Source organism: Ictalurus punctatus, chromosome 8, assembly GCF_001660625.3.
Source record: "Ictalurus punctatus breed USDA103 chromosome 8, Coco_2.0, whole genome shotgun sequence".
Classification (NCBI taxonomy): domain Eukaryota; kingdom Metazoa; phylum Chordata; class Actinopteri; order Siluriformes; family Ictaluridae; genus Ictalurus; species Ictalurus punctatus.
Genome location: NC_030423.2, coordinates 17,060,124 through 17,076,694, shown reverse-complemented (window position 1 = coordinate 17,076,694; position 16,571 = coordinate 17,060,124). Strand labels below are relative to the sequence as shown.

General features: G+C 39.5%; 1 protein-coding gene across 8 annotated transcripts in view; it reads right to left on the bottom strand.

The window, feature by feature from the left end:
• magi2b (membrane associated guanylate kinase, WW and PDZ domain containing 2b) overlaps nucleotides 1–16,571 on the bottom strand; it is a 176,989-nt gene that overhangs the window by 28,814 nt on the left and 131,604 nt on the right. For all 8 annotated transcript variants that reach the window (XM_017474681.3, XM_017474682.3, XM_017474683.3 and 5 more), the window contains 2 exons: nucleotides 15,019–15,184; nucleotides 3,651–3,682 (listed from right to left, as the gene is read on the bottom strand). In XM_017474681.3, the coding sequence (XP_017330170.1) occupies nucleotides 3,651–3,682; nucleotides 15,019–15,184 (198 nt within the window). The remainder of the gene's footprint in view (nucleotides 1–3,650; nucleotides 3,683–15,018; nucleotides 15,185–16,571) is intronic.

The window sequence follows — 16,571 nt, the reverse complement described above, 5'->3', positions numbered from 1 at the left end:
GCAGTGTGTTTTAGAAGCATTCTCTCTACTGGGAGCAATACCTGTGTTTATCTAGCAGGCAGAGCAGAATTTGAAATATCTGAATCCCAGCGTGTGAGGCGGAAGATGATTCACTAATATTTAAATGCAGTGCACACAAAGCAGCTCCAGACAACAGAACACAGGCATAACACATTATTGCATCACCTCCCATGCACATAGGCTGAATTTTCTTTCCTTCTTTCTTTCTTTCTGTTTGTTGGTAAAATATGCCACAACAATATCCACATATACATTTCTGTGTGTGTAAAAGAGACAGCAAGTTGACTAGAGTGCATTCGGTGCATGGTAAAGACGAACCAGTTCATTATTCCTGTGCTCTCGCACTCTGTTCCTCTGCTCTGAGAGATCTGGCTGTCCCTGTGGGAGATGGATTGAGCACTGAAAGAGTGTGTGTGAAGTGTGGCAGGAGAGCAGCAGTGCCACAGTCTGATGCCTCAGGCATGACGGATCTCAGCGGATACCTGTTAGCTTTTCACTCCAGGTCTGTCTGCCTGCTAATGCCGCTCACACCGAGATCCAAAGCAGCCAAGACGAGATTCCCCTAAATCTAGGCACCTAATGTAAGAGTGGCTTAGTTTTTGTTTAACACAAAAGCAAGTGGTAAAAAAAAAAAAAATCCTTGTTGTAGTTATCCTTGTTGTACAAAGAGGAGGTTGGGAATTTCTCATTTCTATCTTAAACTTTTAATAAAATTATTTTAAGTTGAACTTTATCTGTCATAAAAAATAAGGTCCTTAATGTATTTCCATTAGAATGATTTGAAATAAATTCACTATCTGAACACTGTCTTCAGTCACATATTCAGGTGATATGATGATGATGACGATATAATATTGAGATCACGATAAATGATGTATGTCAGGATACACATTTCTGAGATATCATTAGTATCCTTGGTATCATTTATAACTTTTTAAAAACATTTACTAACTAAATGGAAGTAAATGGAAGCAGCCCGCTTATATGCTTATATTTCCTATAACTACACTGGGACATTGCACTGTATATCACTCCTCTCATCTGTGTTCACCACGTAAAAGTGTACATCTACGTAAAATACTTTATCAGTGCACTGGTAACATAAAACATAGAACCTTTTGTATCAGACCACCCAAGCATAAGTATAGGCAAGCATAAGTATAGGAATGGAAAATCTTGAAGTAAATAACAGTTAATATTTGGTTGCACATCCCTTGCTTGCAATACCTGCGTCAAGCCTGTGACTGACTGACATCACTAAATATTTTTCTTTTGTGATGCTTTTCCAGGATTTTACTGCAGCTTCTTTCAGTTGTTGTTTGTTTCAAGGGTTTTCTTCCTTGAGTTTCCTCTTCAGGAGGTGAAATGCTGCTCAACTGGGTTAGGGTCTGGTGATTGATTGGCCAGTCTAAAATCTTTCACATTTTCCCCTGATAAAGTCTGTTGAGTTGGCAGTGTGTTTTGGCTCATTGTCTTGCTGCATGATAAAGTTCCTCCAGATTCATTTGGATGCATTTCTCTGAAATTGGCAGACAAAATGCTCTTGTAAACTTCTGAATTCATTCTGATGCCACCATCATGAGTTACATCATCAATAAAGATTAGAAGCCATGTTCCAGAAGCAGCCATGCAAGCCCTAGCCATGACACTACCTCCACCATGTTTCACAGATGAGATTGTATGTTATGGATCAAGAACAGATCCTTTCTTTCTCCACATTGTGGCCTTTCCATCACTTTGGTAGAGTTTAGTCTTGATTCCAGAACTTTTGTGGCTAATCTCTGCATTTCTTTGTGAATTTCAATGTGGCGTTCTGATACTTACTGCTGATGAGCATCCTGTGGAATAGCCTCTATATTTCTGAATGGTGGATTGTGATACCTTCACCCCTGCCCTGTGGAGGTTGTTGGTGATGTCACTGACTGTTGTTTTTGGGTTTTTCTTTACAGCTCTCACAATGTTTCCGTCATCAGCTGTTGTTGTTTTCCTTGGCCGACTCATTTGATGTCTGTCGCTCAGTACACCATAGTTTTCCTTCTTTCTCAAGACATCCCGAATTGTTGTATTGGCTATGCCCAATTTTTGAGCAATGCCTCTGATTGATTTCCCCTCTTTTCTCAGCTTCAAAACGGCTTGCATTTCTCCCATAGACAGCTCTCTGGTCTACATGTTGTCTTATCCTTTTTAACAACATATGCAGTCTTCACGGGTGAAACTGAAGGCTAAAACTAAGAGTACATGTTCAGAGCTATTTATTGTTTAAACAATCAATCTAACAGGACATCCCCAGGTAACAAGATCCACCTGTCAAGCACATGTTCCAATATTGTTTCTGGCCTACAAATTGGGCGGTCTGATACAAAATGTGCTATGTTTTATTTTGTTTAACATATCAACATATAAATACCAGGAAATAAAACCTGAAATTCTAAACTCTCTTCTCATATTCATCTTTTGATCTGAAACCCAAATGTCCGAAAGGTGTCGTGTTTGGTACGTCTACATAAAAATTGGATTATGCCAAGTAAAAAATCTTTCACGAACAAAAATATGACATCTAAGAATCAATTACTTTTTCCATCCATAGTAGAAGGTTGTTTTTTTTGCAGCATAGTCTTGGATTCTCGATGAGTCATCATGAAGTCAATGATAAAATACTGGAATATACGACACCATAACCCGTATCACAGCATGATGAGGGCCGAAAATCACAATGAGACAGCTCTCGTTTTTAGATTCAGTCGGGATCCGACACTGGCAAAAGCTTGTTCATGGTCTGGCAGGGCAATTCGCCTTCTATGACAGCATGATGAAACAGCAACATCTTAGGGAACAGAGTGCAGGAATATCAATTGAGAATGATCTGCATAATCGTCAGACCTGGAATCATTTCTCTTCATGACAAATGTGTTTTGCCTTTATGCACACATGCAAGTGCACACACACACACACACGCTCAGGCACACACACACACACAGACACACACACAAATGTAGAAACCTCATCTTCGGTTACAGGTCTTTGTTTTCTAACATAGGGACATAGAGACATGCTGAATTGGCAGAACACCCGTTGTGACTGCATTAAGATTTCTGTCACTTTGTTCTTTTATCTTTCCCCATTTATGATACTCGATGATCCTGTGGCTACAGACTGGGACTAACCTGTTGTGCAGCAATATTACTTTAATGCAAATCTGCACTCACCACTCTCTGAGATTGGGTAAAAGTAAGATTAGGCTTCAGGGAAGAGCATACAGTGTTAGATCAGTGCTAAAGGCCAACCTCCACTGGCAGCCAGATCCTATTATACTACACAAAGATGTGATTTGATCCTTCACCCCATGAGGTTTTCAGATCTTTCAGCACTGTCACTGCAGATAGGAATGGAAAGGAATAATATCTGTATTTGTGTTCCAGTGCAATTACGTGACTCGTAGAGATATATTTATATGTCATGTCACCACGACAGTGGCTCATTTTAAAATGATGCAACTCCAAAGACCAGTTCTGATTTCTGATTACTCCCATCGAAGTATGATGGGTATACTTATTCATGACATCTAAATATTACACGTCAAACCTCAGACGATGGCGATATTGAGAAGTAGACATTTCAGATCTGTTTACCTGTTTGGCACCATCCCAGGAAGAGAAGTGTCCTAACAAAGAGAAGAGAGAAGAGAAAAAGAAATGAAATCACAATCCATTCCCAAACTGTCACTGCCATCATCAGCAAATGATGATGAGTCGACTTTATTTATGAGATAATTACACTTCAGCCCAGGCTCAGGATTGTAATTAATGGCATACACTGGTACTGATACTGGTGCTTCATTTTTTCATACTCATTAAAAAGGCTCTAATACCAACAGCCAATTCCATGTGATACTGTGTGATGCAAGCCTAGTGCACGTTTCTGCACTAATGAACAGACGACATGAAATGACAGTGATTTGGACGTATTTCATAATTAATAAATGCAAAACAGACTGCAAACTGTGCTCTGTGAAAATATCAAGAGGAGCTACAGCATCTTCCTACAATACAAGAAACCTGATAAAACATTTTAAACAGGAAACTCAGCGCTAGCAGAACCCCGTAGTAACCAACGGCAGCCTAAGCGAGAGAAATGTCTAGAGATGCTGCTTGGTGAGTAAAAATAACACCACTTACCCAGTATGTTGTTCTTGACTATCAGCTACTATCAGTGATTGACAACGAGAGCTTCTGGTGCAACAAAGACAATAAAATGTACTTACAACTGTACAGAAGTGTAACCCAACCCCCTGCATCCCTCCTCAATCCAAGTTAATTAATGTACCTAGCAAATGCACTTAATTAAAAATTCAACTACACTTTATGGCCAAAAGTACAAGGGACACCTGACCATCACACCCATATGTGGTTCTTCCACAAACTGTTGCCACAAATACATAATTGTATAGAATGTCTTTGAATGCTGTAGCATTACAGTTTCCCTTCACTGGAACCAACCGAACCTGTTCCAGCATGACCATGCCCCTGAGCACAATGCGAGATCCATGAAGACATGGTTGGCCAAAGTTGGAGTGGAAGAACTTGATTGTCCTGAACAGAACCCTGACCTCAACCCCACCGAACACCTTTGGGATGAACTGGAACACCAGCTGAGCCCCAGGTCTCCTCAACTGACATCAGGGCCTGATTTCATTAATGCTGTGGCTAAATGGACACAAATTCCCACAGCCATGCTCCAAAATCTAGAAATCTAGTGGAAAGCCTTCCCGGGAGAGTGGAGGTTATTATAACAGCAAATGGTGACTAAATCTGGAATGGGATATTAAACAAGCACATATGGGTGTGATGGCCAGGTGTCCACAAACTTTTCGCCATATAGTATAGCAAACATCATAAGACCTAACCTCTGCTGGAAACTGATTACATCAAATTAAAATATCAAATTATTAACAGTATTTAAAAATAATAAGTATTTTTAACTTTAAAACAATAAAAATCTTCACAATAGAATAAATCTTTTTGAATAATTTATGATGAAAAAAGAATATAAATGAAATTATATATATATATATATATATATATATATATATATATATATATATATATATATATATATTCATATATATTAATATATTCCCAATTAGGACTTGCCTAATTTAGTGCATTTTGCATGATTTCCATATGACTCCAAAATTACCCTAAATTTTAGAGTAATGTTCTTTTTTTTTTACAAAAAAATTTAAAAGAAAATACCACGTATTACTTTTTACGGTCTAGCGCACGTGTGTGGACATGCTTGTGTGCTTTTCATGCACACTATATACACCATGGAAACATTAACAGAGCTTAATAAAATGTTCTGTGATGCCTCTTACTGATTAATACTAAATATTTTGTACTCATTTCAGTATGAGTATCGCTATCACAGTGTACCAAAAAACACACACTCATGCTTGTACTTGGTCTAATAAATGGTATTAATGCATCCCTAGCAGTTCTATTGTTATACACAGATTTACTGAATCACACACGGAGCATACCCAACTTCAGGTTTAGAGAGAGCATTCTTCAAGATTACAATGATTTACTGCAAATCAATCCCAATACATGCAGCAGAATCAGAATTCAATATAGCAAAAGCCAGAGAAATCGAGCTAGACTGTATGATGTGACTGAGAATGAAGAGAGTAAACAGAACGGATGGGAATTGGAGAGTTTTGTCCACTGCCGATGCTGTGAGGCAGCTGAGCAGTATGGGCAGATATGTGTGCTCCGGAAAGACAAAATAAAACCCCTGCGTGTGAAATGTCCTCTCAGCTCCCTCAGGACAGGGAATCTGTCAGTTCAGTGGCGCTGGGAAGTGAGGCTTTGTACAGACACTACTTGATCAAAAACTGACATCAGATGTAACACATGCTGAAGGGAATTAAGGTCATTTTTAAAAGTGAACAGACGTTTCTGTGTTTAAATATGGACAAGCTCAAATCAGTTAGAAGTGACTCTGTAAAAAAGTACAGTACAGGGTCACCTTTTTCCCCTGGTACAAACTGAAATGGAAACAAAGCAGAGTGTCCCCAAAGTCTCCATACATAGGGGAAAATAACACTTTTAAGCAACATGTCTTCCAAAAATGTTCATACTTAGTTTATATTATATAATTTTTTTTATTATTCAGATAGCCTTTAAGAAGACCTTTGACAAAAAAAAAGAACATACTGAAATCATTCTCCTGGCTGGATCGGGAAGCTGTCGCAAGTTTGTGATGGACTTTAACAGGAAACATGGCAAGCACATCACACACGTCTCTGTCTCCGAACTTCTTAACAAATTCAAAAAGACTGGGAAGTGTTGCGGACCGACGTACACGAACATCTGCTGACGAAGGCATGACTGACGTGGTGCTGGCAAACATAGTCCCCTATGTATGGAGACTTTTGGGACGCATTTTTAATCCTTAAACCTAAGTAGCACTATGTATGTTCAAAAATCTATGTAGATGACAAATATGCTTTTATTTTATGATGTTAGAAATCACAGATGTGCCAGTATCGGTACTGTATCAGCATCTAGCCTGAAAACTGGATTTGACTGGATGTGACATCTGATGTTGACTGACACCACACAGATCTAACATGTGAACATACTGTAGGACACAAATTGTCTGAAACGCCTCCACCTGATGTTCTGAATGATTTAGAAACAGAAGATTTCACAGAGTCGCTCGGTTACTGAGACAATGTCAGTGTCGGCTCAGTATCTGACATCAGTCAAAATTGTTTAAAAAGCGAAGACGGGGGATCAGCGTATCACTGCAAGAAACTACTTAAAGCTGAACATCTCTGCACCTTTCTATAAATATGACCATAAATATTCATGAATATGAAAATTACGAATGCCCTCATGTCCTACTGTCATCCCAGATTAGCTAGCTCACGTTAACTCACAGTATCTGAGTTCTAATTTGCACTGCCATATTGACAACAATGTATTTAACAGCACAGATGACAAAATATAATGTTGGCATAATAACCACAATTTTGTTCACTAGCGTTACTTCACTAGCTAACATAGCACATGGGGTCTGTAGCGGAAAAGTTCAGGTGCAACTTCATCCTGCAAACATTAACATGAGTAAAGCACATGAGGACTGAGTACTGAGAAAGTCTGTGCTATTCACCCAAATCCCAATGTATTTACAATCAACCAAGAAGAGTTCAGCATTTAAAAATCACACCTTGCCTACTTTATTGTTCATTGTTATTATTAATGTTCAATAATATATTGTGGCCCTGATTGATTGAGATTCAAAATAAGAGGTGCTAATTTGCATGTATAATGAGATCAATAGTGTGTGCGTGTGTGTGTGTGTGTGTGTCTGTGTGCGCGCTACGGCTGATTTGCAAAGAATAATTGCATGAATTACATCATGTGTAAAGTCAGATGAGGAGAAGGTAATTGTGAATGAAACCCTTTTCACACTCTCTGTTTAAATGTTGCTGGCAGCACAGGTGTGAACACACAGTGAATATCTACTGTAATATGGCTTAGTAAATACTAAAATTTTGTCAGCAATTGATAGAAACAGGTGTCCGAAAACTTAATACAAGCGCTCCGGATTTATTAACTGGCGCACGTACACACTGTTCCTAAAGTGGGTTTCGGTTTTACTAAGTGCTAAATCAGTCAATTTGCATTGACAATGCCCTGTATTTTGTACATTTAGTTAGAAACACCCCAAATTGTAAAGTCATTACACTAATGCTGCATTCGACTAAAGGTCGTAGCTAATTAAATAATTTCTGACTAGAAAAAAACAAGAAGTCACTCAACTCTGAATTCCTGCTCTGGAGCTCAGGCCCTGAGTTCAGTAAGTGACGTCAAATCAACATGGCTTCTCGCAACATCGGTACTAAACAAAGTAGCTCTTATTTAGATCGATCAGATCAATCGTCATACGGAAAGATTTCCTTGTTAAGTCTATAACATTAAACATTTTGTTGTTTGAGGAGGGAAATATATGTCACTCATCACAGCTAGCTGGCTAATTTGTTGCAAAAAAACTAACATGGAGGCCTTCATGTTTTTTTCCCCACTTTGCAGCTCAAATGCACAAAAATGGCCGAAAATGACGCCATTCAGAGCTCCGACCTCCAACTGTCAAGTTCAGTGATGCGGTAATGTGCAAAATGTACATGCTGTTTTACTCATATGAAAGACAGTCTTCAGTAGTAATTTGGTACTACCGAATAGCTAAAAGTCTCTGCCTATTTTTTGATACGTTTGGATCTCAGTAATTGGTCAAACCTGAGGAAACATTTCATTAAACCCAGGATCAATGTCTGTCAAGAAAATTGTTGAGTTTATGACTGCTCAAAGAGAAGCTCTGCGCTATTGCCGTTGGAGAGTAGAGAATCTGAGTGAAACACAAAAGGAATTCAAGGTATCGCATTGGATTCAATATAAAAATAAACAATCCCTCAAGGTTAATATCGTTAATGAAAACTATCACGTAAACTAAAACTATTAGCGAAAAAACATTTTCGTTAACTGACAATAAGCAAAATAAAAACCTAAACTGCAACTATAATGTCCATCTGCAATACGAACGGAAACTAAATAGAATTTCAGAGAATAAAACGTACGTATTTGTATTTTAAATGTTGGGTGATCTGACTTAAGAACAGAGGTTGAATGGAGTGGAGCCATCATGTTGCCGAATCATAAATGAGTAGATGGCAGAGTAACGTGTATTAGAACTACATATATATATATATATATATATATATATATATATATATATATATATATATATATATATATAAAACAAATAAATCCTCTGAGCTGAGAGAGCTTTGGCTAATTATGCCAGATGTGTGCAGCTGACATTTGTAGATGCTTCTCTGATTTAATTAAAACCTGTTTACAAATTAAAATGCAAGCACATGCAAGCACAGAACCAGTGTGGCAAGGCTTTATTTGTGAGCTGAGCAAGAAGAGCAAGTCTTTCAAAATCAAGCATGTCATAGTCCGTGCATATAAACAATAATATGGTTTGTGTGACGCACGTGTGTTTGTATATGTGTACGTGTGCATGCACGTGTGAGAGGTTAGAGGAAGCCATTTGCACGCCTGCTTAAACTAACAGGATTACACTGAAAGCTATATGACCGGGACGGAGCATGGATGAACCACCAAGAGCGGAACGTGATGCCAAATGTACGCCACTGCCAAGATACTGAGCCTCTCGTCCCTGAACACAAGCTCAGTTCTGAGACGAGATTTCCAAACAGATGACGGCATGCACTCCGTTTTGTCGGTTCTGTCAAGGGCAGGACTGGCACTTGTTACTTGAAAGAGGAGGATAACGCTGTTTCATCTTTCATCACTACCACACAGTATTTCCCATATATATCTAATGATTCAAGAGGTTTTAATTAAATTAACATCCCATCCATATATACACTGTGTTACACTGGAATTAAATATCATCCCTATAGAGGATTAAGACACAAATCAGTAGTATCTGAAAGGTTTTTTTTAGTTTGCGACAAAACTGAGACCCAATCGGACATGACTCATACAAACCACTTATAGTCCTACTGGAAATTAAAAGTAAATTTTCAATAATGTACAATACATCTAGGAGTGCAAAATATGGCAAATAAATTGTGAAATTTAAAAACATTATTTAATACTCCACTACATTACTGATTAAAAGCATCGATTTCTTCCAAGGGTGCCAGGTCATGTCTCACAAGCTGGGATATTCTTAAATCCAGTCGTCTTGAAACTAGCAACCTTGTGCTGATTGATTTAATTAAGCACAATGTAATTTGCCAGCAATTTACTATCACTCGTAATCCGCTGGGTTGGTTTTAAACATTAATTGTTTTAGAAACAACGATCCAATCTGGCAATGATCCAATCTGGCATTCTATATAACCACCTCCTCTGTGGAGGCTGTATTCACAATCTGTGAGTTCAGAAGTTATGTTAATATTTACGCAGGGAAAGTTACTCATATTAAGATCGAGTGCGCAGTGCTTACGTTGATTTTCTGGGCTCGCCATTCCGATTATGCAAATCAGCCGTGTGGAGTTCATGTCTCAGTGGTTGCCAGATTTTTTTGTTTATGTAGAAATATCTGAGATGGAGGGGGGCGGTAGCTTAGTGGTTAGCACATTTGCCTCACACCTCCTAGGGTTGGAGGTTCAATTCGCACTTCCGCCCCTGTGTGCACATAGCATGCATGTTCTCCCCGTGCTTCGGGGGTTTCCTCCTGTACTCTGGTTTCCTCCTCTAGTTTATAGACATGCACTGTAGGATGACTGGTATCTCTAAATTGCCTGAAGTGTGTGAATGGGTGTGTGAATGTGCCCTGCAATGGGTTGGCACCCCATCCCTGGGATTTGCTCCAGGTTCTCCGTGACCCCGTGTAGGGTAAGCGGTACAGAGAAATGAGGTTTCTCAATAATATCTAGATCACCAGCTTTATTGTCTAGAGCACAAAAATGTTTGCCTTTAAGCCCAGAAAAATTCAGAGAATAGAAAATGTGGACTGTATGTTTTTTTCTTTGCTGTTAAAAATAGGATACAATTTTAAAATAGTGAGAAAAAAACACTTCTATGATGTTATATGAATGAGAAGATGATTAACATTTAAATAAATAAACACATAAATAAATCAATAAATAATAACATCAAAAGTAGACTGAATTAAATTTGAGAATTTAATCTATAAAAGTGATATGGCATAATAACATTAATCCCAAGGAATGGACAAGGAGGATCTGACCAGGACATTGGCATCACCATGTCAAATGAAACCTGATTCTTAACACAAGCTCAAGTCTGAAGCAAACCAAGACAGATAACAGTTTGCACTTCATGGCCTTACACTATATTCTGAATATATTTCAAAATTCATCAGTGTTTGTATTTGATGTTGTCACAGAGTATTGCTAATTTATTATTTAGTGCCTGTAACACAATTTAAACCCTATTTACAAATACACATATTATTCACTGATGGTAAGTGCGATTAAAATAAAAACGCCGGATTCTGGATTTCATTCATACCACTGTCAGTAAGTCTTCCCTGCCTCCTTTCTTTCCGGTGTGAAGTATGGAAGCTGCAGACTGGCGCTCAATGAATCATCGGGTATGTGGAGGACGTCTATGTTTCCCATGAGGCTCGGTGTGACGAGCGGTTCAGATGAGATCAGAGACCGGAGGAGTGAAGGAAAAGGAGTTGTCCGAGGTACTGAAATGTCGCGGGTCTGAGAGGAGCTGTCCGCTACACTGAAATGCCACGGCTGAAGTGATATAGCAAGGAGTCAGGGGAACAGACGTATCATCCTGCCCTTTCATAACAGTGTTGTGAATAGCTCTGACAAAGGCACTACTGCAAACAGAGAGACTGCAGAGTGCTAGACAAGAGACTGGAACAACAAAGAACAACACAGAGGCAGCTTTTTTTAAAGTCAAAAGCAAAGTGATCTCTGTCTCGGGTGATCCGAGCACAAGTGGACAGCTGAGATGGAGAAGCCCTTTACACCTGGCATTTTCATGCCTCACGTTTTGTGAATAATGTTGAGTAGATGATGCTTCAGTGTTGTTGGAACAGACGTGTTATACCGTTAGATTGGATGGCATTTGAAAGAGTGTATTTAATCTGGATACTTACATCTTCTTACATTTACACTTAACCAAAGTAAATCTTGAGAGGCTCAAATGTACTTTTAGTTCATTAATTCTATTTCCTCCTACTTAGACCTATATAAATTCAGTATATAGTATAGAACTGAGTTTCCACTATATTCTACGTTATATATACAGCATATGAAGCATGTGCGGACGAAAAAATAAAATAAAATAAAAAGGGCAGCAGCACCTAGAGGGCACTTCATCATGTGTCCTTACATGTAAGGGAACCTTACAGAGCACGGCATCACATATTGTCCACTGTAAGGGCACCCTAGATGGCATTTCAACTCATTCGTTGGCATGAAGTGGAGCCTATAGGGCACTTCATCATGTTTTCTCACACATAGGAGCACCCTAGAGGGCACTTCATGTTTTCCCACATGTATGAGCACCCTAGAGGGCACTTGATTTTATTTACTTGCACATAACAACAAACTAGAGGGAAGTTCATCATGTTTTCTCGCACATAGCAGCACCCTAGAGGGCACTTCATCAAGCTTTCTTGCACATAGCAGCACCCTAGAGGGTACTTCATCACATTTTCTCACATGTAGGAACACCCTAGAGGGCACTTCCCTTCCTCATGTTTTCTCACACATAAGAGCACCCTAGAGGGCACTTCATCACATTTTCTTGAATTCTGCAACACACTAGAGGTCATTTTGTCATGTTTTTGCTCCATTTGAAGGGCAGCCATTTTCGAAATTTTTCGAAGTTTTTAGACCATGAGGGCATAGGGTTTGTGGTTGTGAGTGAATGGATTACAGTGCGTCACCAGGCGGCATTCGACTCTAATCAAACCTGTACTTAGGGCTGTCCACTTGGGATCAGATCATCAGAAATGGAAACAGTGAGTAATTTGTCACATCAGTCCCATTCTTTTAATAAATAATCATTAGAAAAACTGAGATAGTGTTGAAAATGTGACAGGTCGGGATGTGGCATGTGCACTTGGGGTGTTACCAATGTGCATATTTATAAAATCTGGATTTCTTGATTAACTTGTGAATTTTTCTTTATTTAATTTTATCTTTATTTTTCTGACACTGTCATGTCAGTTGGCTAAATTAAACAACATAATATGAAATACAGAAAAATCTATCTATCTCTAATAAAGTTTTAAAGTCATACATTTTTCTATATTTAATATTAAATTGTTTAATTTAACCAACTGACATGACAGTGTCAGAAAAATAAAGATAAAATGAGTAAATTAGTAAAATAAATAAATAAATGAAATAAACATTAATTAGTAAATATAAAGCTGTAAAAAGATGCCAAGTGGTGCAACAGAAAATCAATTGCCCTATCTTCAGGAGACTTCAAATCCCGACGATGCCAGAGCCATCTATGGCCGGGAGTCCAATAAAGTGTAATTGGCTGTGCTCTCTGGATGGGTGGGATGGTGCTACTCTCTCTACTGTCAATCAGAGCAACCCTAGAGAATCACATTCTCACACTCAGCTAGCCCTTTCATCCAAGTGTGTTCAGCTGCTCTGTGATGTACCATGAGTGGTGGTTTGAAAAGATGCAGTGGTTCACATGTCCTGGAGGAAGGTTTTGTTAGCTGTTAGCTGTGAGGTCATAGGTGAGACGTAACTAGTGGGTAGGAATTGGCAAATGGCAAAATTTAGAGAAGAAAGGTACAGTACAGATCTGAAGTGTGTTTCACTCCTTGTGTGTGAACATGTGTTTCAGTCCTTCAAAATCACCATGTTGTTTTAGATGAACTAGACCTACATGAAATAAATTCAAGATTTATTTCACTTAAGTTTTATTTAAGTGATGCGCCAGCCCTTGATTGGCTTATTCTGTAACTATCCCGCCTCTCTTATTAAACATCTTCATCCTAACTGGCGCAGAGTGCTGTTGGTTTGTGGCTTGTGGCTCAGTGTGAGAGCTGTACTCTAATCGCAGCACTGAGAGGAGAGAGCTGTGAACATGGCTGGGACCTTGGCAACGTGCCGGTGCTGGAATTGAATAGTCTCGCACTCAGTAAGCCGTGATTCACTCAGGATGTCTCTTGCTTGCTTATTTGAAACCTCACTGTGTGTTTATACTAGAGAGGTCTTTCAGGGCCACGGGCTTGTGTAATATAAACAGAGGATGAGAGAAGGTGTTAAAAAAAAGGAGAATACAGACAGGAATGGAGCGTGTGGAATGAACGCGTCTTCATTCTGACAGCAGCATGAAATGAGTGAAGCATTTGCTGTAATGGTCGTGCTGGTAGATCAGCGTGAACCGAGGTGGGAATCGAAAAAAAAAATCAGACTCTGCTTGTTTTGCGCCCGATCCGTTCCGGAATGATTGCTCGGTCCGAGTTCAAGGGAAAGGTCAGATATGAATCACCCAGGTGAGACTGGATCGCCTGGCTGCACCGCTTGACGCTGCAGGCATTCAATTAAACCCAGAATGTACCAAAAGCACAAGATGTGCTAAAAAGACGGAGGTCATTTCAAGAATATCATAAATGCATGCAGGAATATCGATATATCAGTAATAGTGAGCAAGTGCGTTCAGAGCATGATATTAGTTGATTATTTTGGCCCGGCCCAGATTTAGCACTAAACATCATTGTTCGTGGATGCTCACTGCCAGAATGTTCTGCAGTCCCACAGGCTTAGGATGAACAAAGCCAAATGAGTCTGAAATGATGCCATGGAATTTTAACTCAAGCATCCATATATCCACAGACAGCCACAATCTCACTCACACACACACACACACACACACACACACCAGTCTGGTCAGTGCGTGTACAGACGTGGAGTGATCTGAGTCAAATGCTCTCTCCTCAGGCAACATTTTCACATCAAAAGAACATCAGATGTCACAGTGTGTGTACAAAGATCTTAGCTGAACCCTAGGTTACATTCCTCAGGCTGGACATGAAGCTGTTTAGCACAACACTCAATAACACAATCAAGAAAACAGCATTAAAGTCCTGAATAAAGAAGACATGGGTAGGTGAAGTGAGAAACAAAAAAAAGATCAAACACTAATCTCAAAACTCCTGTGTGCACTACAGACAAATATCAATAAACTTTTTACAGATTTTCTATCTGCAATGTGTTGACGTTTATAAAATACAACATGTATTATTTATTTTGTATTGTATTTTGGTATATGTGCACTCACTGCACTGGATAATTATCTGTTTAGTGTTTACCCCGGTGTCAAAAAAACAAACAAAAAACTTTTCCTGAATACAAATGAACACAACGCAAATGCGAATGTAATAATACTCTGTTTAGACTAAATGTGAAAAGAAGAAAGAGAGACGTCCTCGTACCTGCTCCTGCTCCTCTCTGGATGACGAGGGTGGCGTCGGTCCCCACGGCGCAGTCCTTCAGGATCTGCACCACCTGTGAGTGGTTGAGGCCCTGCAGCCCCTGCTGGTTAATCTCCACTATCAGATCGCCTTGACACAGGCCCGGACACCCCTGCGGCTCCAGCACCTGAACAAGCCATGTAACACATAATGTTCTAAACAGCTACACCATGTAATAAAGTGCCAATTAGTGATGCGCAGAGTATTGGTATGGGCTTCAACATCAGTATTAGATGGAATTAATAAATGGATATCAGATGAATAAACAGCTCGATAAACAAAAACAAAAACCAATCAGTGTACGGATCTGGAATGATTGACAATTTTTAAATGGCATCCAGTTAGGTCAATATTTGCATGGGCAAAGTTATGTGGATTCAGAGAGACAGGTTATGCAGCTGCTTGAGTTGATTTTCTGGGCTCCTCATTAAGATAACGCAAATCACCCACGTGTAGTTCACACCTCGGAAGCTGCTAGATTTTTCTAGAGTTTAAGCATCTGAGACAGGGTTTTCCAATAACATCTAGACCACTGACTTTAAACACAAGCACTTGGGGATAGAAAATTGGGGATAGAAATCTGAAACTGAAATTTTGTTCTCTGCTGACGGATGTTACACGACGCAACATAAACGCAAGAGACAAATTAAAAATGAAAAATAAAAAGAATACAACAACAATATATGTCACGATTTCCCCCCGTGCTAGCGTGGGAGCATGCAGCATGCTCCGAAGCTCGAAGTGCGAGCTTCCGGGTTCTTCAGTGACATTGACTTTGTTTACTTTTGACATGTGTGTTTTGTTATGGTTTATGTCCTGTCTCCGCCCCTGTATTGTCATTGGTTGTTTCCCTTACGTGTCATCATCAGGCCCAGATTAGGAATTCAGAGGCCCCTGGGCACAATGTCAGCAGATCATTAGTGAGGGAGTGCACCTTACCGCCCAATCACGGCTTGAGTCTCTATATTTGCTCCTTCTGTTATGAAAGGCAGTAGGTCAACGATCGATAAGGACAGCGCGAGCGTCTTCGTTGATTTCCCCCCACAACGCCAGGTCAGACACCTGATAAATCCCCTGTGTGCAGCTTCTCCACCTAGTCTCAGCCTCGGGTTGTGCCGCGCTGCTAACACCTGCCTCCTCCAGTCCCTGGTTGGCGTGTTCGTCATCTCCACAAATTCTTCACGCTGATTCTCCTCTTGGCACCATTTGAAGAACGTTTTAATAGATGGCACATGTCTTAATAAAGACGCCTCGCGCTCCTCTTTTTCGTTTTTTTCCTTTTTTTTCATTTGCGTTTACTACAACCACTTCTCTCATTCATCTTGACTTTGACCAATTCTATCATTCTGTTTAGAGTTAAAAAATATCAGCGTGCTTTTTATTGGTTATACATGGTGTCATTATCTAAAGGCAGCGGCTATTTACACTAAGTGAAAATAAATAGTGTTATATTCTATTTACACCATATAAAAGTAGCAGTTCTTTGCAATAGGTGCAAATAGTAGTTTCTTCAC